The sequence below is a fragment of the Eretmochelys imbricata genome, chromosome 1 (genome assembly GCF_965152235.1).
Source record: "Eretmochelys imbricata isolate rEreImb1 chromosome 1, rEreImb1.hap1, whole genome shotgun sequence".
Taxonomy (NCBI): Eukaryota; Metazoa; Chordata; order Testudines; family Cheloniidae; genus Eretmochelys; species Eretmochelys imbricata.
This window is the reverse complement of record NC_135572.1, coordinates 360,504,304-360,527,981: the sequence shown is the minus strand read 5'-3', so window position 1 is coordinate 360,527,981 and position 23,678 is coordinate 360,504,304. Positions and strand designations below refer to the sequence as shown.

At 61.5% G+C, this 23,678-nt stretch overlaps 1 protein-coding gene across 1 annotated transcript in view; it reads right to left on the bottom strand.

Annotated features, from left to right (window-relative positions):
* Positions 1-2,118: 2,118 nt before the first annotated feature.
* The window catches only part of MAPK8IP2 (mitogen-activated protein kinase 8 interacting protein 2), a 60,455-nt gene continuing 38,895 nt past the window's right edge, over positions 2,119-23,678 (bottom strand). Inside the window, exons 8-14 of the mRNA XM_077807475.1 lie at positions 23,129-23,204; positions 22,489-22,661; positions 13,794-13,903; positions 4,927-5,046; positions 3,874-3,938; positions 2,849-2,947; positions 2,119-2,191 (exon numbers count right to left, since the gene is read on the bottom strand). Of these exons, the coding sequence (XP_077663601.1) occupies positions 2,119-2,191; positions 2,849-2,947; positions 3,874-3,938; positions 4,927-5,046; positions 13,794-13,903; positions 22,489-22,661; positions 23,129-23,204 (716 nt within the window). The remainder of the gene's footprint in view (positions 2,192-2,848; positions 2,948-3,873; positions 3,939-4,926; positions 5,047-13,793; positions 13,904-22,488; positions 22,662-23,128; positions 23,205-23,678) is intronic.

Genomic DNA, 23,678 nt, shown 5'->3' with positions numbered 1-23,678 from the left:
AAGACCCGCCAGGCGGCGGCCGTGAGGGGGAGAATCGTGACCCGGGGTTTTGTACACATCACAGACGCTCCGGAGGCCCGGGGGGCTCGAGGCGTGGGGCCGGCGTACGCAGAGCGGCGTGGGGCTGTGGGCGCGAAGCGAGCACTGGGCGGAGAGACACGCGGGCTGGCAAGCGACAGGCACAGCAGCGGGGCAGGGAGAGCCGGGCAGAGGAGCTGGGCGCTCGCCCAGAGGGGCCTGACGGCAGCTGCAGGAGCAGCTCACAGGCCCTATCGCCCCAGCCGCCCCGGGGCTCCAGCCAGAGCTGGCTTCGTAGCCACGGGCTCGTGACGTGGGCTCTTGGGGTGTCTGTTGTAACCGCCCCAGCTGCTCCGGTGGTGGTGCAGGATGGGGGGCCACGAGCCAGCCCCCCCGCTCCCTGGTGACCCCTGCACAGGTGCAAAGCCCCTCCTGCACCCCCGCCCCCAGGCTGCCCCGGAGAGCTCAGACCGGCCCCATCCCCCTGGCCGGGCCTGCCCCTGGGCCAGCCCCACGTGGCTACGGCGGGTGCCCTGACAGAGACACATTCCCGGGCAGGGGGCACTGGCCAGGGGGGCCAGGCAGGGCACGGCCCTGAGCACGGCAGAGGCCAAGTGGCCTGGGGTCAGCGCCGCACCTTGGGGGGCGGGGGACACAGGTTGCCAGGTGCAGGTGGGGAGGACTTAGCCCAGGGGTTCACATCACTGGAGGGGTCATGGGGGATGAGCCGGCCCAGGGGCCTTTGGGGAGGCTGGGGGGGGGATGAGTTGGCACGGGGTCATTGGGGGGGATAAGCTGGCCCAGGGGCCGTTGTGGGGGGCTTGTGGGGGATGAGACAGCCGGGGGGAGCAGTGTGGGGGGTGAAGCCTGATGTAAAGGCTGGAGGGGCCCAGACCAGGCTCACCTCCGCACCGGGCACCCCTCCCCCACTCCAGGTGTGGCCTCAGGCCCCTTCCCGTGACCTCGGACCCTCAGTGCAGGGTCTGAACAATGAGCCCCCCCCCCCGAGAGTCAGGTGCCGGCCACGGCCAGAGGGGTGGCCACGGCCACGGAGCGGGCCAGGCAGGGCCCAGCCGGGGGGGCTGGAACAGGTTGTACAGTGGGGGGGGCAGAAAGCCACTGAACCACCAGCCCCATGCCCCTCCCCCCACTCTGCACTTCCCCAACCCCCTGCCAACTCCCCACTCCCTGAGCTCTCCCTCGCCGGCCCCACCCTCACTCCCTGCGTCCCCCCTCTGCTCCCGTCAGCCCCTCCCCCACTCCCTGAGCTTTCCCCCTTCCCTGCCAGCCCCTCCCCCACTCCCTGAGCTCTCCCCCTTTCCCTGCTGGCCCCTCCCCCACTCCGTGTCCTCCCTCTGCCCCCGCCGGCCCCCCCCGCATCCTCCCTCTGCCCCCGCTGGCCCCTCCCCCACTCCCTGTGCTCTCTCCCTCCCCCGCCAGCCCCTCCCCCACTCCCTGCATCCCCCCACTGCCCCCGCTGACCCCTCCCCCACTCCCTGTGTTCTCTCCCTCCTCCGCCGGCCCCTCCCCCACTCCCTGCATCCCCCTCTGCCCCCGCCGGCCCCTCCCCCACTCCCTGCACTCTCTCCCTTCCCCGCCAGCCCCTCCCCCACTCCCTGCATCCCCTCTTTGCCCCTGCCAGCCCCTCCCCCACTCCCTGTGCTCTCTCCCTCCCCCGCCAGCCCCTCCCCGGGGAGCCTGCTGCAGGGGGCAGCTGCCTGGCCCAGCCCTTGTGCCCTCCATGCCTTAGCGTGGGTCACTGAGGCAGGTGCCCTGAGGCACAGTCTATCCTCAGGCCCCCTGGGCTCCGCTCCCATCAGCCACGGGGGAAGGGGCCGGCCAGGGCTGGGTGCCCCCCGCCAAAGCCTGCCCCGCCTGGGATGGGCCTGCCCTCCAGCCCCAGCTCAGGGAGGAGCAGCCGGCTCTCCGGGCCCCCAGGGAGAAGCAGTGAGGATGGGCAGCGAGTCTGTGCGGGGGGTGGGGGCCGCAGCGTGTGCGGAAGGAGGGTCCAAGCCGGCTGGTTGTGGGGTCAGACAGAGTCTCTGGCCATCTGTGGGGCTAGACGGGGGGCAGAAGCAGGAGCCGCAGTGACTCGCGCCCTTACTCCAGGTAAATGTCCTCTGTGGGGCAGGCGTACTCCAGGTGCTCCTGGTAATATTCCTGAAACGCCCGGCTGCAAGGCAAGGGACACGGTGAGCGGGGGGCAGACAGCACGTGAGCCACGGGCCGGGGCAAACCCCGTGGGGGAGGGAGCCACACTGCACGCCAGCCACGGGTCGGGGCAAACCCCGTGGGGGAGGGGAGCCACGCCGCACACCAGCCACGGGTCGGGGCAAACCCCGTGGGGGAGGGAGCCACGCCGCACACCAGCCACGGGCCGGGGCAAACCCCGTGGGGGAGGGGGGCCATGCCGCAGGCCAGCCACGGGCCGGGGCAAACCCCGTGGGGGAGGGAGCCACGCCGCACACCAGCCACGGGTCGGGGCAAACCCCGTGGGGGAGGGAGCCACGCCGCACGCCAGCCACGGGTCGGGGCAAACCCCGTGGGGGAGGGGAGCCACGCCGCACGCCAGCCACGGGCCGGGGCAAACCCTGTGGGGGAGGGGGGCCATGCCGCACACCAGCCACGGGCCGGGGCAAACCCCGTGGGGGAGGGGGGCCATGCCGCAGGCCAGCCACGGGCCGGGGCAAACCCCGTGGGGGAGGGGGCCACACTGCAAGGGCCGGGGCAAACCCTGGGACCCCATAACTCCAGCTCCCAGGTTCCCCCTGCTCCCTCTGTAGCTCAGCTCCCAGCCCCCCCTTCCCGCAGGCCCCCCACCCCAGCTCACCCGACACACTCGGCGACATGCCGCATGGACTCCTGGGAGACGAAGACGTGGCAGGCGAAGCGGCTGAGCACGGGATGTTTGGTGATGAACCCGAAGTAACTGCAGCACAAAGGGAGGGTCAGAGCAGAGCCCCAGAGAGGCACCAGGGCCGGCCTGCTTGCTGTGCGGTGATCAGACCCCAGGAGCCCAGGGCTGCCCCACGGGGCTGTGGGGAAGTCAGCAGAGGGGCTGGAGAAGACCCATGATCCCCAAAGCCCTCCTCGCACCCCAGTTTTGCACAACAGCAGACAAGATTCAGGAGCCAAAGCAACTGCAGTAAACTATTGCCATGGTTCAGGGATGGGACCCCCCCGCATCTCAGCACATCGGGGAGAGTGGCTCTGGGGGGGCACAGGCTGGGGGGGCAGAGATGGGGAGGGCTCTGGGGGGCACAGGCTGGGCGGGGGCAGAGGCTGGGCGGGGGCAGAAGCGGGGAGGGGCTCCGGGGGGCACAGGCTGGGGGGGGCAGAGGCGGGGGGGGCTCCGGGGGCACAGGCTGGGCGCGGGCAGAGGCGGTGGGTGGCTCCGCAGGGCACAGGCTGGGCGGGGGGGGCTCCGGGGTCACAGGCTGGGCGGGGTCAGAGGAGTGGGAGGCTCCCGGGGTCACAGGCTGGGCGGGGGCAGAGGCGGGGGGGCTCCAGGGTGCACAGGCTGGGCGGGGGCAGAGGCGGGGGGGGCTCCAGGGGGCACAGGCTGGGCGGGGGCAGAGGCGGGGGGGCTCCGGGGGGCAAAGGCTGGGGGGGGCAGAGGCGGGGGGTGGGCTCCGTGGGGCACAGGCTGGGCGGGGGCAGAGGCAGGGGGGCTCCAGGGTGCACAGGCTGGGCGGGGGCAGAGGCGGGGGGGCTCCGTGGGGCACAGGCTGGGCAGGGCAGGGTAGGATGAGTGTGTTGGGCTGGAGGCCACCTCCAGAGCCCTGACCCTGGGTAACCAGCTGCTGTGCTGTGCTGCTGGTTTGCCCCGTTCCCTGCAGGGCGGGGGCCTCTCACCAGCTGTTCCTGGGGTGGCAGCCGCAGAAGGAGATGTTCTTCATCTGGAAGAAGTGGCTGCATCGCTCCAACTGAAAAGGAAGCAGCAGTCAGAGACGATCTGAGCCCTGCCGCCCCCTCTAGTGAGAGGGCGCCCCGTCCTTCTGTCTGTCAGACCCCCACGCCCTCGTCAGAGCGTCTCCTCCCCCGTTGTACCAGCTTTAGCCTTATTCGGTGTGTGTCTAACTCTCCCGCTTTCACCTCCTGTCTGACATATGACCCCTCTGGCCCCCCACTCTCTCCGCCTCGGGCCGGGCCCCGTCTCTCCGCTCGGACCGGGCCCTTTCAAAGCCTTCTTCTGTCAGACATGGGGACAAGGGTTTGGCCTGTGTCACTATCACTCCAGTTCCTGCCCCTGGCCTGGCTCCAGCTAGCCAAATTTCCTGTTGCTGCAACTCGGTCTGATCCTTGTGCACTTCCTGCATGAGGCCGTGGGCACCCCTTGCCACGCTTCAGACCATTTCTCCAGTTTGTCCAGATCCGTTTGAATTTTAATCCTATCCCTCAAAGCACTTGCAACCCCTCCCAGCTTGGTATCATCCACAAACTTTATAAGTGTACTCTCTATGTCATTATCTAACTCATTGATGAAGATATTGAACAGAACCAGACCCAGAACTGATCCCTGCGGGACCCCACTTGTTCTGTCCTTCTAGCCTGACTGTGAACCACTGATGACTACCCTCTGGGAATGGTTTTCAACCCTTTATGCACCCACCTTAGAGTAGCTCTATCTCGGTTGCATTTCCCTAGTTTGTGTATGAGAAGGTCATTTGAGACCATATGAAAAGCCTTACCAAAGTCAAATTATACCACTTCTACCGCTTCCCCCCTCTCGACAAGGCTTGTTACCCTGTCAAAGAAAGCTATCAGGTTGGTTTGACAGGATTTGTTCTTGACAAATCCATGCTGACTGTTACTTATCACCTCATTATCTTCTAGGTGTTTGCAGCCAAACATCCGGCCAAGGGCCGCTGCCCCCGCCCCAGCCCAGAGCTCCTCACCCACCCTCACCTCGTCGTCCCGGCTGTACTCATTCACGGTCAGGATCAGCTTGATGCCCTGCAGCATTATCTCCAGGTCACAAGTGGCCGGTGGGCGCAAATGCACCGTCAGCTTCCTGGTGGTGGCGATCTGGAAATGCCCAGGGAGAGTGTAAGCGGGAGGAAGGGGCCAGGCTGGAGCAATGGAAACAGGCTGCTAGTCAGGAATAGCCGAGATGGCCGCACGCACTGGACCCACCTTCTGCAGGCATGCTTCGCACCGTCCAGTGCCCCCGGCAGCCAGGCCAGACAGGAGTTGCCAGAAGCTCCCCCGCAGCTAGCACTCCTGCCCCACTCCCTGCAGTGCCGCTCGAGTCAGAAACTTATTCTGATCCCCTGGGTAACTGTCACAGAGTGTGGGGTAGTCTGGGGCCTGCACCCCTCTTCCTGAGATTCACTCTCAGCCAGCCAGTAAAAGGGAAGGCTTATTGGACAATAGGAACACAGTCTAAAACAGAGCTTGTGGGTACAAGCAGGACCCCTCAGCCAAGTCCTTCTGGGGGGCAGGGAGCTTAGACCCCGGCCCTGGGGTTCCCTGCATTCCACCACCCAGCCCCAAACTGAAACCAAAACCCCACCAGCAGGCTTCCTCCTGCAGCCTTTGTCCAGTTTCCCGGGCAGAGGTGTTACCTCCCCCTCCCCGTCCTGGCTCAGGTGACAGGCTCTCAGGTCTCCCATCCCTAGTGAAACTCCCCTGCCACATTCCCAGGTCAACACTCCCCTCTCCCTGCTGTGTCACATCTCTCCCTCCTTCGAGACTGAACTGAGCGGGGTCGCTGTGACCAGTGACCTGGGGAAGTTCGGGCCCCCTCTCCGGGACAGCGCATCCGCTATCAGGTTGGCACTTCCCTTCACGTGGACCACGTCCATATCGTAATCCTGCAGGAGCAGGCTCCATCTCAGGAGCTTGGCGTTGGCTCCTTTCATCTGGTGCAGCCAGGTCAGGGGAGAGTGGTCGGTGTAGACGGTGAAGTGTCGCCCAAAGAGTTAGGGCTCTAGTTTCTTGAGGGCCCACACCATGGCCAGGCACTCCTTCTCGATGGCTGCATAGTGTTGCTCCCGGGGTAGCAACTTCTTGCTCAGGTACACGATGGGGTGTCTCTCCCCCTTTTCATCCTCCTGCATTAACACCGCCCCCAGTCCCGTGTCTGAGGCGTCGGTGAACACCACAAAGGGCTTCTGAAAGTCTGGAAAGTTTGCCAGAACTGGGCCACTGACCAGAGCCTCCTTCAGCGCCCAGAAAGCCTCCTGGCTTTGCTCGGTCCAGACCACCTTGTCTGGCTTCCCCTTCTTGCATAGCTCAGTGATGGGGGTGGCTATGGCGCTAAAGCGGGGCAAAAACCTTCGATAGTATCCTGCCATCCCAATAAAGGCTTGGACCTGCTTTTTGGTGTGAGGAGCGGGCCAGTCTCTGATCACCTCCACCTTGGCTGGTTCCGGCTTTAGGCGGCCGCTCCCCACCCGATGGCCCAGGTAAGATACTTCCGCCATCCCCACCTTGCACTTCTCCGCTTTTACAGTCAGCCCAGCCCCCTGGAGTCGGTCCAGCACTTGTCTAACCTGGGACACGTGGTCCTCCCAGGTCTGGCTAAAGACACAGATGTCATCAATATACGCCACGGCAAAACTCTCCATCCCCCTCAGGAGCTGGTCCACTAGGCGCTGGAAGGTGGCCGGCGCTCCCTTGAGGCCGAAAGGCAGGGTCAGGAACTCATAGAGCCCCAGAGGGGTGATAAAGGCCGATTTCAGTCGGGCATCTGCATCCAGCGGCACTTGCCAGTAGCCCTTTGTAAGGTCCATGGTGGTAAGGTACCGAGCTCCTCCCAGCTTGTCTAGGAGCTCGTCTGGCCTGGGCATGGGGTAGGCATCAGATACAGTGATGGCATTGAGCTTCCGATAGTCCACACAGAACCGGACCGACCCGTCCTTTTTGGGGACCAGCACCACCGGCGAGGCCCAAGGGCTGGCAGATGGCTGGATCACCCCCAAAGCCAGCATGTCCCGGACCTCTCTTTCCAGGTCCTGAGCAGTTTTCCCTGGGACTTGGAAGGGGGAGCATCTTATCGGTGGGTGCGACCCGGTCTGCACCCGGTGGACAGTCAGATTAGTGCGTCCAGGCTGGTTGGAAAACAGCTGTCGGTACGGATGCAGTACCCCCCTGACCTCAGCTTGCTGGGCAGGGGTTAGTTGATCCGAGAGAGGAATTGTTTCCAGGGGGGAACCAGCTCTGGTCTCAGGGAATAGATCTACTAAAGGGTCATCTCCCTGCTCCTCCCAATGTCCACACACGGCCAACACCACATTCCCCCTGGCATAATATGGCTTCATCATATTCACATGGTACACCTGGCGGTGGTGCGCCCGGTTCGACAGCTCCACCACATAGTTTACCTCATTGAGCTGCTTGACGACCTTGAAAGGGCCCTCCCAGGCGGCCTGTAGTTTGTTCTTTCTCACGGGGATGAGAACCATCACCTGATCCCCGGTGGCGTAGGCACGGGCCCGTGCCGTGCGGTCATACCTGACCTTCTGCTTCCTCTGGGCTCTGGCCAGATTCTCCCTGGCCAGGCCCATGAGTTCAGCCAGTCTCTCTCGGAAGATCAGGACATACTCCACCACTGACTCTCCATCGGGAGTGGCCTTCCCCTCCCACTCGTCTCTCATCAGGTCCGGGGGCCCCTCACCCTCCTTCCATATAACAGTTCGAAAGGCGAAAATCTGGTAGACTCCTGGGGCACCTCCCTGTACGCGAACAGCAGGTGAGGTAAGTACTTGTCCCAATCCTGCGGGTGCTGGTTCATAAAGGTTTTCAGCATCATCTTTAGCGTCCCGTTAAACCTCTCCACCAGCCCATTGGACTGGGGGTGATAAGCTGAGGCCCAGTCGTGCCGGACCCCACATTTCTCCCATAAGCACCGGAGCAGGGCCAACATGAAGTTGGATCCTTGGTCTGTCAAGACTTCCTTGGGGAACCCCACTCGGCTGAAAATGGTCAGGAGCACATCGGCCACGGTGTCTGCTTCAATGGAAGCTAAGGGCACTGCCTCGGGGTAGCGGGTCGCAAAATCTACCACCACCAGAATGTATTTCTTCCCCGACCGGGTCGTCTTGCTGAGAGGCCCCACGATGTCCATGGCCACCTTCTGGAAAGGCTCCTCTATGATGGGCAAAGGTCTCAAAGCCGCTTTCCCCTTGTCCCGGGCCTTCCCCACCCTCTGACAGGGGTCACAGGATCGGCAATACTGCCGGACCGTGGTAAAGACCCCGGGCCAGTAAAAGTTCTGTAGCAACCTCTGCCGGGTGCGCCAGATTCCCTGGTGCCCTGCGAGGGGGATGTCATGGGCCAGGTACAGGAGCTTGCGGTGATATTTCTGGGGGACCACCAGCTGCCTCCCAATCCCACAGGACTCGACTTCCCTTGTGGGAGCCCATTCTTGGTACAGGAACCCCTTCTCCCACAGGAATCTCTCCTGGCAGCCTCTCCTCATGGTCCGTCCCACACCAAAGTCGGCCAGGTCCCTGAGCTTCCGCAAGGAGGGATCTTTCCTCAACTCGGCCTGGAACTCAGCGGCTGGGGAAGGGATGGGGCCCGGTTCCCCCTCAGTGGCCAGGTCTGAGGCCTCCGCCTCTCTGAGCCGTGCCCCTCGGCGCTCCCTCCCCACCAGGGAAGAGTCCTGCGCCTCCGGTGCGGTACCCTCCCCGAGGTCAGGGAGCAGTGCCCCTCGCCGGCTCTGGCTACGGGTCACAACCAGGGCGGTCTGGGGGTTGCTTGGCCAGTCCTCTAGGTCTCCCCCCATCAAAACTTCAGTGGGCAATTGGTGGTGTACCCCCACATCCTTGGGGCCCTCCTTGGCCCCCCATTTCAGGTGTACCCTTGCCACCGGCACCTTGAATGGGGTCCTGCCCACCCCCGTCAGGGTCAGGTAGGTGTTTGGCACCACCCGATCTGGGGCCACCACCTCGGGCCGGGCCAGCGTCACCTCCGCGCCCATATCCCAGTATCCATTGACCTTCCTCCCATCCACCTCCAGGGGAACAAGGCACTCTCTCCGGAGGGACAGCCCCGCGCCCACCCTGTAAACCGAGCACCCTGAGTCCAGAGCCTCCAGCCCTCTGGCTGAGCTGGCCGGCGGTATTCTCCCCTCCTGAGCAGGCGATAAGCGGTAAGCTCGCAGCCCCCCTTGCCTGGGCCGTCTGCCCCTCATCCAGCTGAGTCCCTACCCAGTTAACCCTGGGTAGGTTGGGTCTGCTCAGTCTGTCCCTGAGCCCGGGGCACTGGGTCCGTACGTGGCCTCTCTGGCCACAGTGATAGCAGCTCAGGTCACGTTGGTCCCCTCGAGCGGGTCGGAGGGGCCCGACGCCAGGCGTTCCCCTTTGGAGGGGGTTCTCCCTATTTCCCCGCTGGGAGGCCCCCTGGTGACTCTCTCTCTGCATTGGGGGGGGGGGGGGGCTGTTCTTTTGGGAGTCCTCCCGGCTACCCCCTGACCGACTGTTCACAAACTCGTTGGCCAGCTGCCCTGCGTGCTGGGGGTTCTCGAGGTTTTTGTCCACCAGCCACAGCCTCAGGTCGGAAGGGCACTGTTCATACAGTTGCTCCAGTACGATTAGGTCAAGCAGGTCCTCTTTAGCTCGGGCCCCAGCTGTCCACTTGCGGGCATAGCCCTGCATCCGGTTGACCAGTTGTAGGTAGGTGACCTCAGGCGTTTTACGCTGACTCCGGAACCTTCTCCGGTACATCTCGGGGGTCAGCCCAAACTCACGGAGCCGGGCCTGTTTGAACAGTTCATAGTCCCCTGCCTCCGCCCCTGTCATTCGGCTGTACACCTCCATGGCTTTGGGGTCCAGTAAGGGGGTGAGGAACTGGAGCCTGTCTGCAGGGTCAAGCCTGTGCAGCTCACAGGCATTCTCAAAGGCCGTCAGGAAGCTATCTGTGTCCCCCCCTCCTTCCGCTGGGCCAGGAAGCACTTATCAAAGCTCCCTGCAGTCTTGGGTCCCCCCTCACTCACCACAGCCGGGGCCCACTGCTCCTCAGCCTGGCCAGCTCCAGTTCATGCTGTCTCTGCTTCTCTTCATGCTGGCATTGTTTCTCCTTCTCCTCCTGCTCATGCTGATGTTGCTTCTCCTCATGCTGATGCTGCTTTTCATGATCCTCCAGCTCTCTCATAGAATCATAGAATATCAGGGTTGGAAGGGACCCCAGAAGGTCATCTAGTCCAACCCCCTGCTCGAAGCAGGACCAATTCCCAGTTAAATCATTTTCATCTCCCTCTCCCATTCCAGCCGCCTCCGCTCCAGGGATGGGGAGCTCCGCCGGGAGGATCCCCTGCTGGCTGCCGGGGTCAGAGTGCCCTCGGTATTCGCTGGGCTTCCCCTAACCCCTCCCCTAGGTACAGTCTGACCCCTCGGCAGCAGTCTGACCCCTCCCAGCCTGGTCAGGCCCCAGGGCCCATGCTGCGTCCGCCAGGCGGCTTCCCTCCGGGACAGGGATCGGGTCATCCAAGCGATCCTTCTCCTCCAACTGGGCAATCAGCTGTTCCTTGGTGGACCTCCCGATGCGCAGCCCCCTCTGCCTGCACAGCTCCACCAGGTCGCTCTTCAGGCGTTTAGCGTACATCTCCCTGCTGGCCACTCGCAGGCCGGGCAGCTTTCCACGGTTTCCAGGAAAAACCCCTAGGGTGCCAGTCCTTCTTGAGGTCACCACCTCTTTGCCAGGGTCGAGCTGCAGACTCCTCCGCCCCTGGGACCGCTCGCTGCAATCCCCCGGGGGACCCTGTTACTGCAAAAGTCCTTCTCTCTGGTCACACACTCCCAGGGGTTAACCGCCCCCTGAAACCGTCTCTCTCTGAATCTTCAGCATGCCTGGTCCCCGTCAATTCCCCTTCGTTTTACTGTTCCCCAGTCACTTACTGCAGGAAGCGCCGTTCACGGGGTGCAGTAGATCCCACCTCTGCCACCAGTTGTCACGGAGTGTGGGGGAGTCCGGGGGCTGCACCCCTCTTCCTGGGATTCACTGAGACTCTCAGCCAGCCAATAAAATAGAAGGTTCATTGGACAACAGGAACACAGTCCAAAACAGAGCTTGTGGGTACAACCAGGACCCCTCAGTCAAGTCCTTCTGGGGGAGCAGGGAGCTTAGACCCCAGCCCTGGGGTTCCCTGTGTTCCTCCACCCAGCCCCAAACTGAAACTAACCCCCCCCCCCCCAGCAGGCTCCCTCCTGCAGCCTTTGTCCAGTTTCCCAGGCAGAGGTGTTACCTCCCCCTCCCGGCTCAGGTGACAGGCTCTCAGGTCTCCCATCCCCAGTGAAACTCCCCTGCCACATTCCCGGGTCAACACTCTCCCCTCCCTGCTGCGTCACAGTAACACCGACCAGAGACCCTCGCCCCATGCTTCCTGCATCCAGCCCAACCCTTCTGGCTGAGTGTCTCTGAGACAGACCCACCCGATCCCCGAGTGAGGGAGCAGCCATCGTGGTTAATTGCCCTCACTGGTAAAAGCGGGCCCCTATTTCCAGGTGAATGGGCCTCGCTCCAAGCTGCCAGCCACTGGATTTGTTGTGTCTTTGCTAGACTCAAGAGCTGTCAGCTAGCAAAACCCTTCTCCCAAGGGAGATACTCGTAAACAGACTGGGACCAAGTCACCCCTTCACCTTCTTTGTTGAGCTAACCAGAGGGAGCCCCTGTTGGTTCTCCCTCTAAGGCAGGTTTCTCACCCTTTAGTCATTCTCCTGGCTCTTCTCTGGACCCTCTCCAGTTTCTCCACACCCTTTCGATGAGTGGACATGAGAACTGGGCCCTGCCCGCCCGGGGACTGTCTGACTTGTGGGGGTCGGACCTCTGCACGACTCACTCCTCTGCCGCTGGTAGGGCTGGGGACTGCGCTGCCTTTCTTAGCAACCCACCACCCTGGGAGCTCGCACAGGGCTGCTGGAACGAGGGTGCTGGGCTGCGGCAGGCTTGGAGTAATAATAGCAACCAGATGCCTGGCTTCCTTCACCCACAGGGCCCGTGGCTTTGTTCAATGGCTTTCGGCTCCCACGGGTGACCAGACGACCTAATGTTAGGGGCTTTGTCTTCAGTAGGGAACTATTTCCCTCCCCCATCCTGATGTTTCACATTTTCTGTCTAGTCACCCTACAGCGCCCCAGAGCTCACGTTCAGCTGGTTTCCACCACGACCTGTAGCCCCTGGCAGAGTCACTGCATTGCAAAGTACAGTGCTCCCACAGCCAGGGCTCCTGCCCCATTCCCTACAGTGCCCCTGGCTGGGACTGGGGTAGCCGGGAGCGCCCCCCACAGCCAGGGCTCCTGCTCCATACCCTACAGTGCCCCTGGCTGGGAGAGGCTGGGACTGGGGTAGCCGGGAGCGCCCCCCACAGCCAGGGCTCCTGCCCCATTCCCTACAGTGCCCCTGGCTGGGACTGGGGTAGCTGGGAGCGCCCCCCACAGCCAGGGCTCCTGCCCCATTCCCTACAGTGCCCCCGGCTGGGACTGGGGTAGCCGGGAGCGCCCCCCACATCCAGTGCTCCTGCCCCATTCCCTACAGTGCCCCCGGCTGGGACTGGGGTAGCCGGGAGCACCCCCCACAGCCAGGGCTCCTGCCCCATTCCCTACAGTGCCCCTGGCTGGGACTGGGGTAGCCGGGAGCACCCCCCACAGCCAGTGCTCCTGCTCCATTCCCTACAGTGCCCCTGGCTGGGACTGGGGTAGCCGGGAGCACCCCCCACAGCCAGGGCTCCTGCCCCATTCCCTACAGTGCCCCTGGCTGGGACTGGGGTAGCCGGGAGCACCCCCCACAGCCAGTGCTCCTGCCCCATTCCCTACAGTGCCCCCGGCTGGGACTGGGGTAGCCGGGAGCGCCCCCCACATCCAGTGCTCCTGCCCCATTCCCTACAGTGCCCCCGGCTGGGACTGGGGTAGCCGGGAGCGCCCCCCACAGCCAGGGCTCCTGCCCCATTCCCTACAGTGCCCCTGGCTGGGACTGGGGTAGCCGGGAGCGCCCCCCACAGCCAGGGCTCCTGCTCCATTCCCTACAGTGCCCCTGGCTGGGACTGGGGTAGCCGGGAGCACCCCCCACAGCCAGGGCTCCTGCCCCATTCCCTACAGTGCCCCTGGCTGGGACTGGGGTAGCTGGGAGCGCCCCCCACAGCCAGTGCTCCTGCCCCATTCCCTACAGTGCCCCCGGCTGGGACTGGGGTAGCCGGGAGCGCCCCCCACATCCAGTGCTCCTGCTCCATTCCCTACAGTGCCCCCGGCTGGGACTGGGGTAGCCGGGAGCGCCCCCCACATCCAGTGCTCCTGCTCCATTCCCTACAGTGCCCCCGGCTGGGACTGGGGTAGCCGGGAGCACCCCCCACAGCCAGGGCTCCTGCCCCATTCCCTACAGTGCCCCCGGCTGGGACTGGGGTAGCTGGGAGCACCCCCCACAGCCAGGGCTCCTGCCCCATTCCCTACAGTGCCCCTGGCTGGGACTGGGGTAGCCGGGAGCGCCCCCCACATCCAGGGCTCCTGCTCCATTCCCTACAGTGCCCCTGGCTGGGACTGGGGTAGCTGGGAGCGCCCCCCACAGCCAGGGCTCCTGCCCCATTCCCTACAGTGCCCCCGGCTGGCAGAGGCTGGGACTGGGGTAGCCGGGAGCGCCCCCACAGCCAGGACTCCTGTTCCATTCTTCACAGCACCCCCTGCTGGGAGAGGCTGAGACTGGGGTGGCTAGGAGACCCCTCCCCACAAGCCCAGAGCTCCTGGGTTATAACAGCAATTCCCTGGGAAATACAAAGTCACGTCCCTTGACTCCAGCGACCCACGTTGCTTGGCCCGCCCCCTGCACAGCTGTTGCCTCACCTTCTGCATGGCTGCACATAGGATGCCATTCCCCTGATGGTATGGGACCTCCACAGAGCCCAGAAACTGCACGTTGAACCTCTCCACCCAGCCAGGGTTCCTCTTCAGACCTGAAAACAGAGTCATGCAAGCCCTGGAGAAAACCATCAGCACCAAAGGATTGGGGGGGGGTGGTGGTGGTGGGGTTTGAGGCCTTATCCCAGCCAGCAGCACCCCGCTGAGTGGGGGGAGCCAGAGGCATTGGATGCACTCAGCCGGAGGCAGGGCTGCAGGATACCTGCAGATGGGCTGGGCACTGGGGAGCGCTGGAGTCCCGGCTGGCAGAAGCATACACATCAGAGACAGGAAGAGCCCACTGGGTATGTTCTCTAGTGCCCTGCCCTAGGGACCCCCACCTCCTCCCAGTGCCATTCAGTGCCAAGGAACTTCAGCCCCCTCCTCCTAGATACCCCTCGTGCCACCCGAGACACCTCGTCCCTCCCTGGGGGTCGTGCCCCCCCGTGCAACCTGCAGACAGCTATCATCTCCCTGAGACACAGGGGTGCCTAAAGGCCTGTAGCCCGCGGGACCCTGCGGTGGCTACACCCAATGCAGCAGCCGTCGCTGTCCCCTCCCACAGCAGACACGACCTCAGAGAGAGGGAACCAGCGAGGGAGCACAGATCAGCCCCCCGCCAGCCGGCCCGCCCAGCCTCTACGCGCTGCGCCCACTTTCTCAGACTCCCACTGGCAAGAAGCCGCCCAGAGCAGAGCGGGGCCCAGGTGCCATCCAACCCTATGGGCAGGGACTGTCCCCGCCCAGCTCCCCCACAGGAGGCCTCTGCAAAAGCTGCCCCATAACAGCAGTGCCCTTTCCCCCCGCTGCCGCCCCAGCAAACGCCTGACCACAGTGCTGCCCCCTCAGACACTCTCAGCCAGGCCTGCTCCTGGCTTCCTCCTCCCTCTGAGGACATGGGCTGACTCCTGGGTTGTTCCTGCCCAGGGCTCTGACCTCTCGCAGCCCCGCTGGGTTCCCAGCTTCTCCTGGTTTAGAATCGTAGGACTGGAAGGGACCTCGAGAGGTCAAGCAGTCCAGTCCCCTGCACTCCTGGCAGGACTATTATCTAGCCCAACCCTGACAGGTGTTTGTCTAACCTGCTCTTAAAAATCTCCACAACCTCCCTGGGCAATTTTTCCCAGGGCTAACCCACCCTGACGCTGGGAAGTTTTTCCTAATGTCCAACCTAAACCTCCCTTGCCGAAATTTAAGCCCATTGCTTCTTGTCCTGTCCTCAGAGGTTAAGGAGAACAATTTTTCTCCCTCCTCCTTGTAACCACCTTTTATTTACTTGATTTAGTATCATCTGTACGTGTCAGCAACAGGCTAATGAAGATGCTAAACAAGCCTGGACCTAACAGAGACCCCACAAGGCTCTGCTCCCAGCTTCCCTATCGTCTGTTCTCCACGGGCTACTCCCTGCTGGAGCCCCGGCTCTGCATCCCGCGTGCCCGGGTGGGAGGGCAGGGCTCCTGTACTTGGTCTGGTGCGATAATGGGGCAAAAACGTACCCCAACTATGAGCTCAGCTGCAGAGGGAGGGCAAGTTTATAATGTGGCATATTAAGCAGTGACAACAAATGTCAGTGGGGAAAGGGGCAGAAAAGAGAGTGACTGAATGAGCCCAAGGGAAATGGGCTCCTGGCAGAACTCCCAGGCCGGGTTAAGATCCTGCCTGCTGCAAGAGAAGTGTGGGACTGGAAATCCGGGCACTGAAATTGGTGTGCTGGAAATTCGATCTAACTGGAGCACACAACAACAAGGGGCTATTCCGCCTTCACCGGCTTCTGGGGTCCTTAGAGATGGGAGGGAGGGGGAAAATGACCAGGGGGGAGCTGCTGGGTCCCATGATGCTGGATGACTGACAGACGAGTACGGAAAGCAGCAAGCTTCCCAATCATGGCTGCACCTCCCACCATCTCCTGGGACCCCAGACTTCCCTCATCCTGATCCTTACAGGAGGCCTGATCAGAATGGGCTGGAGGGTGGGACCCAGATGACATCATCATTGTCACTGGCTCCAGCCTAATCCTGGACACTGCTTGGGACATGAGACGTCATCTCCCCCGTTCCCACAAAGCATGTCCTGTTCTTTCCTGCCTCGGTTCTCCTCTTTCCTCTCCCGCTCCTGTTCCTCCCCCGCCTCGGTTCCCCTCTTTCCTCTCCCGCTCCTGTTCCTCCCCCGCCTCGGTTCCCCTCTTTCCTCTCCCACTCCTGTTCCTCCCCTGCCGCGGTTCTCCTCTTTCCTCTCCCGCTCCTGTTCCTCCCCCGCCTCGGTTCTCCTCTTTCCTCTCCCGCTCCTGTTCCTCCCCCACCTCGGTTCCCCTCTTTCCTCTCCCGTTCCTGTTCCTCCCCTGCCGCGGTTCTCCTCTTTCCTCTCCCGCTCCTCTTCCTCCCCTGCCTCGGTTCCCCTCTTTCTTCTCCCATTCCTGTTCCTCCCCCACCTCGGTTCTCCTCTTTCCTCTCCCGCTCCTGTTCCTCTCCCGTTCCTGTTCCTCCCCTGCCTCGGTTCTCCTCTTTCCTCTCCCGCTCCTGTTCCTCCCCTGCCTCGGTTCCCCTCTTTCCTCTCCCACTCCTGTTCCTCCCCCGCCGTGGTTCTCCTCTTTCCTCTCCCGCTCCTCTTCCTCCCCCGCCTCGGTTCCCCTCTTTCCTCTCCTGCTCCTGTTCCTCTCCCGCTCCTGTCCCTTCTGTCTAACGGGAGTTTGGCTTAGCCAGCCAAGATTGTGTAGTTTGGAACACTGCTGTGAACCTGTGGTCAGAAAGAGTCTGCTAAAAGCAGTGCCTTCAACCAGTGGTTCTCAACAAGAGGTATGTGTACCCCTGGGGCTATGTAGAGATCTTCCAGGGGGTACGTCAGCTCATCTAGATATTTGCCTGGTTTTACAACTGACTACATAAAAAGCACTAGCGAACTCAGTACAAACTAAAATTTCATACAGACCATGACTTGTTTATATGGCTCTATATACGATACCCTGAAATTTAAGTACAATATTTATATTCCAATTGATTTGTTTTATAATTATATGGTAAAAAGGAGAAAGTCAGCCATTGTTCAGTACTAGTGGGCTGTGACACGTCTGTATTTTTAGGTCTGATTTTGTCAGCAAGTCGTTTTTAAGAGAGTTGAAACTTGGGGTACGCAAGACAAATCAGCCTCCTGAAAGGGGAACAGATGTCCGGAAAAGTTGAGAGCCACTGCCCTAAACTACCTGATGCTGGTACAAGTGGCCGGTCTCAGAGTGGCTAATCAGACTGGGTGCTGGGCCTGTATTTTTCCAGCCATGAGGTTGCAAGGGCGAGTCAGCACCAGAGGCAGAAGCCGCGTCTGCTCTCTTTGCTGTTCTTTCCTCTCCCCTCTTGTGCTGGTCTTGTCTTGGCTTCTGGGAGCCGATATTGGATTTTAACAACATCAGCAGCAATGCCAGCTCCAGCCCAGCTCCACTGACTCCTCTTTTCCCCAAAACGGAACAGAGACCATGGTTAGCACCAGCTAAGAGACTGTCAGACAAAGGGCTTTTCCTTCTAAAGGCTCTGCGAAGCTAAAGGGAACCCGGGGTGCTGTTGAAATGAAAGTCTTACTCAATACTTACATTTCAAATGCTTTAACTGTGTTTCCTTCTCTTCTGTATCTTTACTAAAGGGATCAAAGGAGTTGTCGGGGTCTGTTTGCCATGTACTAAGAGGTGGAGGTCTCTGTGTACCCAGCCACAGACCTCATTTAAAACTCTTTAATGCTGGATAGTTCAGGGTCATGTTAACATCTTTGACTCGTTGGCCCCTTTATTCCATCTAACTCAGTGGTTTGCAACCTCCCACAGGTCCATGGACCACAGCTTGGAAACCATCGATCTGGGCCTCTACGGGTTCTGGGGATCGACAGCCACACTTCCAAGAACAATACAGAACGGTTACTCCCGTATCCTGTGGCTGTTCTTCTTCGCGATGTGTTGCAAGTCTCCATTCCGTATTAGGTGTGTGCGCCCAGTGCACCGAAGCTGGAGGCTGTTCCCACAGCGGTCCCTGTTGGGCTGGTACATGTACCCAGTGTCTGACCGTGCTCCCAGTGGAGGGTATAAAGGGCACCAGTGCTGCCTGGGCCAAGCAGGGGTTATGGAGATCAACTTGGTGCAGTCCTGCTTGAGCCTGAGAATCACCTTAGGAATTAAAGGCATGGGAGGGAATGCACAGAGTAGACTGTCCTTCCTCGGGAGCAGCAGCCAGTCCAGGACGGAGCCCCGACTGTAACCTGCCCTGCAGCAGCACTGATCGCACTTCCTGCTCTGCTTTATGGTGCACAGATCTACTGCAGGTGCCCACCAAGTGTGAAACGGCAACCTGAGCACTTTGGTTTTCAGACCCCAGTCATGGCCCATCCTGAAGGACCTGCCGAGCTGGCTTGTCAGGCTGCTCTGTATTCCTAGAGGTGCGGCCCTTTGAGCAGGACTGCGTTCCTGGTGCAGAACTTCGAAAGGTTCGCTGCTTCCTGTCGCCCATGGCGTTGCCCTGTCTGTTCAAATAAAACATGGCTGTGGGGTTGTCCATGTGGACGTGCAAAGGACTGCCTTTGATGTGTGGCAGGAAGACCTGGCCTGCCTGCTATACTGTGCAAAGCTTGAGAACATTCATGGGTAGGGATAGCTCCGGATCTGACTAAGTCCTTGAGTTCAGAGATCTCGTAAGTGTGCTCCTCAGCCTAAGGATGATGTCGATGTGGCTAGGCTCATGGAGGGAAGGGGAAGTGAGAAGGAAATTCCCCTGCACAAGTTGGACAGGTTCACCAATCCAAGGAAGCTAGAACCCTTGCAGGGATGAGAACTAGCACGTCCAGCTGATGGTAGAGAGACTTCAGTCACTCCTGCACGCGCCTCAGGTGACGACTGCCATAACGAGTCACGTATGCACAAGCCGCCATGTGCCCAAGGAGTCTCAGACAATTTCTTACAGGAGTCTGAGGGTGAGGCTGGAGAGGGGCGCACAGGTCCAGAGTCACTTGGAACCTGGCCTGCGGCATGCAGGCTGTTGTCGAATTGAGAACTGCCTTGATAAACTCTGTCCTTTGCAGAGTGCAGGACTGGGGTGTCAAATGGGGACTGGATTTGTCTGTTGTCTTCCACCTGCTATCTGGAGCAGCCTTGGATCCACCAGCTGTCCAGACACAGGAACACTTGAATACTGATCTTCCAGAGGTCATCAGTCGCCACTGCCATGCATTGGGGGCTCATAACAGGCCAAAGTGGGGACTGTAAAGTGGAAGTGAGCATGTACAACCATGAACCTGGGGAAACGTCTTTGGCTCAGGTGGACAGCCACATGAAATCAGCGTCTCTCACGCTGAGAGCAGCATGCCAAGCAACAAGATCTATGGAAAGGATACAGGGAACCAGGGAAACCAGGCAAAACATCATCTTCTTGATGAATCTATTCAAGTTTCATAGATTGAGGATAAGCCTCAGGTCCCCTGGACTTGGCTTGGAGGGACTAGCAAGAGTAAAACTGCTTTCACCAATGTGGTGCCGGTACCTCCTCTATGGCTCCTAACCCGAGTAGAGTCTGTTCTTGTTTGAGAACAGCCTGATGAGATTGGCCACTGAAAAGCCCGGAGGGAAACTACAGCGTGTCGCCCAGTCCCACAGTTCTTAACACCCACCAGTCTGCTGTAATGGCCCTCCAAGCCCTGAGGAAGTGAGATGGCCGTTCTCCAAAGGGAGCAGTGGGACAAGGAATAGCCCCATGAATGGATATGCCGGCCTCAGCTGAAGAGTCAAAGAGCCTGCTTTGAACTAGAGAGTTGCTGAGATGAAGCAGAGATGGCATGTCCTCTGGTGTCGCCGGTACCCCCCAGCCTAGTTGCACAGCCCTGCACGTTGAGGCTGGCTCCCTGATACAGTACAGCTGGGGTCGGTCTCAACGGTACCCAGGACTGCACCGTGGCCGACAAATCCAACACAGGAGAGTCTCTAGCCCTCAGCATCTGGGAGCACCAAGCCAGAATTCGTGCCCTAACCTCAGCACCCAAACGGCTCTGCCAGGTATCAGCCGAGGCAGAACAATGTTCCTTAGTGGCCGAGGAGGTTTTCTTAGCCCTCTATTCCAGAGGCTGCTCTGCAACTCTTCTACCTCTTGCTCATGGGCCCCCGAGAGGGAGAATGTCGTCTTCTCGAGCTCTGCTTGACAAGGAGAGTCCGACAAGTCAGGACGGGCACTTCTGAGCTGCTGCGTTGCACTGATGGCCCTGGATCCAAGCGGGACGTAAAGCACACTCCATCCGAAAGTCTCTGAGCCTCACCTCCCTTGACTTCTGAGTTCTGGTCTTGAAGCCCTTGCAGCTGTGGCTCTTGTCTCTGAGACGACCCTCCCCAAACGTTTTAAATAGCAGGGTCACTGTTGGGCATAGCTACTGTACAGACAGCAGGGCTTGTAACCGGGAGACTAACGCATTGCTAAGACCAGGTCCCCGATACCTGACACCCAGAGCAAACCAGTACAAGGAGAACAGAAGTGAAAAAACCCAGCTAGGACAAAACCTGAGTCCTAGTAACTGTCTAAGAACGATTTCTAAACGATTTTCAGTGGGAAATAATCCCCTTCAGAGCAAGACAGTCGTGTGCTCCTGCACATGGGATACTCCGACTACCAGCCCCAGGCAGTGAGAAGGAACCAAAGGGGTCGGGGCAGCTCTGCCCTTTATGGCCTCGGCTGGGAGCAGACAGAAGCAGCTGTAGGACAAATCTCTGTCTTCGGCACACTGGGCGCGCACACACCTTACGTGCAATGGACATGTGCAGTCACTGGAAGAAAACCTGGGGTTCCCCGACCCCACGGCCAGGCCAGGGGGTCTGGCTCACTCTGCTCCTGCAGCGGATGGCCCCAGGCGTGTCTGTCCTGTGCTGCTTTCCCCGTGCCCTAGCACCAAGGATCCTGCGCTGTCCAACTGCAGCTCCCTGGAGCTCTCACTCCTTTGCAGCCCCCCGCCCCAGCCTGCCAGCCCGGCTACGAGCCGCAGCCTCCCAGCGCCCCCTTACGCTGGCCTTCGCCTGGCCTCCTCGCCCTCCTGGCCCGTCTCCCTGCTCCCAGCTCTGGGTGCAGACACTTCAGTCCATCCAGGCTCTTCTGCAGCATCAGGGTCAGAGCAACTCCACCCGCTGCTTCACTGCGCCCGCAGGCAGGACTGGCCCCCTCACCGGAATGGAGGAAAAACTCCTCTCTCTTCCCTGCCAGCTTGAAAGCCTCCTACCGGGCCCTGCCTGCCAGGGACCAGGATTCCTCCTGCTCGAGTGGAGACTGTCAGAGCCAGGCTGGCTCTCAGCACAGGAGTCGTGCAGCTCCTGAGGCTCCCCCCCCCCACACACACACAGGTGCCGGGCACTGGAAGTTCCCTGTGCCACCCCCATCTCTACTCCTCTCACCAGGGCCCTGAACCTGCTGCACGTGGGCTCATTCACAGGAGCTTCCCAGCATGCGTTGGGGAACCCACACCGGCTGTCTGAAGCATCGTTTGCCCGGGCACAGCATCTGGTTCCTGTGAGGGCACCACAGACCGCTTGGGCCAGGTTCCTCCCTACGATGCTCCTGTCTCACTGGTGACTCCTGTCAGCGCTCACTTCCCCGGAGCTCTCCACTCAGACATTCCCTCTCCTGGCAAGGGCAGTGGGTGCTGCAGGGATCAGCACCTCTTCCCCACTGCCTCTCCTTCTATGCCTTCCTCTCCTACCACCGTCCCGCGAGCTCAGGTACTTGTGCAGACAGAACCACCTGCTGGAGTCAGCCGGGTGTCAGCTGGGTGCCCTTTGCCTCTGGCAGAGAACCCAGCAGCTGGCCAGGCTCCCAGAGCACCTAACAGGTATGGATCCTTGGTGGTCTCCACTCAGAGACGGGCCCACTGTGCACTGGGCAGCCTGGACCATCAACAACCAACCTCCATCACCCAATTGCTGCACCATTGCAGGCCTTCCTGTGCAACTGTCTGCTCCCCCGAGAGCTGCCCCCCATGTGCTCGCCTGCCCCCTCTACAGACTCTGAATGTTCGGGACATTCCATGTGGATTCACGCCCTCCTCTGCTCGTAAGGACGAACGGCCCTAGTGGGTCAGACCAAAGGTCCATCCAGCCCAGTGTCCTGTCTTCTGACAGTGGCCAGGGCCAGGTGCTCCATAGGGAGTGAACAGAACAGGGAATCAGCAAGTGATCCATCCCTGTGGCCCATTCCCAGCTTCTGCTGCTGCACTCAGTCTGCAGCTGCCGAGCGACCCCAGGGGCCCGTGGGTTTGCTCTCGCTCTGTTCCTTGCTGCCACTCAGAGCGCCAGAGCCCAGGACGGGCTCTTGGTGGGGATAGGGGGTGAGTGGTGGATTCCTGGTGCTTTCTCAGTGATTACACACGATGATCTAGCGGCACTTGGGCGGCAGGATGGGGTCAGTGCTCACCCATCTGGGTGGGTGTGTCTGTGAGGGGGTGTTTGTGTGGGGAGGGTCTCCCTGGCAGCCCTCCCCATCTGCAGCAGAGCGCTCTGGGTCACTGCCTGAAACTGTGGCCGAGCCTTACCCTGACGGCAGTGCCAGGAGCTGGCTATTGCTGTCCCTGCAGGGCCCATGGCAGCACCAAGAGCTGCAGGTGCTCAGGGCTCCCACGCCACAGGGAGGGAGGGAGGGGAGGTGCCTACCTGTGACCTCCTTAGCTTGGCTCACCACCTCGTGGGCGTAGAACGCCGGGAAGATGCCTCTCTCTCCAGTCCGCATGTTGTAGCCTCGGTACCAGTAATCATCCTCCTCCAGCTCCACCAGGATTGGGTCGTCCACATCCAGCTCCAGCTCGTCCTCGTGGCGAGGGATGAACCTGCAAGAGGAGGCGACGGCACCAGGATGGGGGGAAGGGGCGTTGGGTGGGGGAGGAGGGCAGAGGAAATGCGGGAGAGGGAGAGAGACGGAGATGAAGACGGGCGAGGACGCTCTTGCCCACAGGAGCCAGAGGCACCGTGCCCGGTTCCCAGCAGCTCCCTCAGGCCTCCCCGCCATAGCAGGGGGCAGGACAACCACAGGCAGCCTTGGGACTCCTTGGCACCAGCTGGGCCACCATCCTATAAATGTATCTACTAGGAAGCGGTGGGCTGCCCCAGAGAGGGATGCTGCCTGCCTCACCCCCATTCGTTGCCCTGGGGCTGTGTATTTATCAGCTGCTCAGCCCCGGGGATGAAGCAGTTTCCTCCTCTCAGCACCAGGTAGACCCCAACTTGTTCCTGGCCATGCGCCCAGAGGGGCAGCATTGGTGCGGCCCTGGGGTCCAGGCTAGGGTGCTCTTCTCACCTGAAGACAGCCCGGTGTGTCTGCTCCCGTTCTTCCCCATTCACCATGCATGAGAACAGCCCAAAGGACTCCGTACCTAGGGAGCACAGGAGAGGTCACTGCAGCCCGGCAGGAGGACGACACGCAGGAGGCACCCTCGCCAGCCAAGCAAAGGACAAGAAACCTGAGCCACTCGGGCCTGGCTCCTCAGCGGGGAACGCCCGGCCCCGAGCCACTCGGGCCTGGCTCCTCGGTGGGGAACGCCCGGCCCCGAGCCACTCGGGCCTGGCTCCTCGGTGGGGAACGCCCGGCCCCGAGCCACTCGGGCCTGGCTCCTCGGTGGGGAACGCCCGGCCCCGAGCCACTCGGGCCTGGCTCCTCGGCGGGGAACGCCCGGCCCCGAGCCACTCGGGCCTGGCTCCTCGGCGGGGAACGCCCGGCCCCGAGCCACTCGGGCCTGGCTCCTCGGTGGGGAACGCCCGGCCCCGAGCCACTCGGGCCTGGCTCCTCGGCGGGGAACGCCCGGCCCCGAGCCACTCGGGCCTGGCTCCTCGGTGGGGAACGCCCGGCC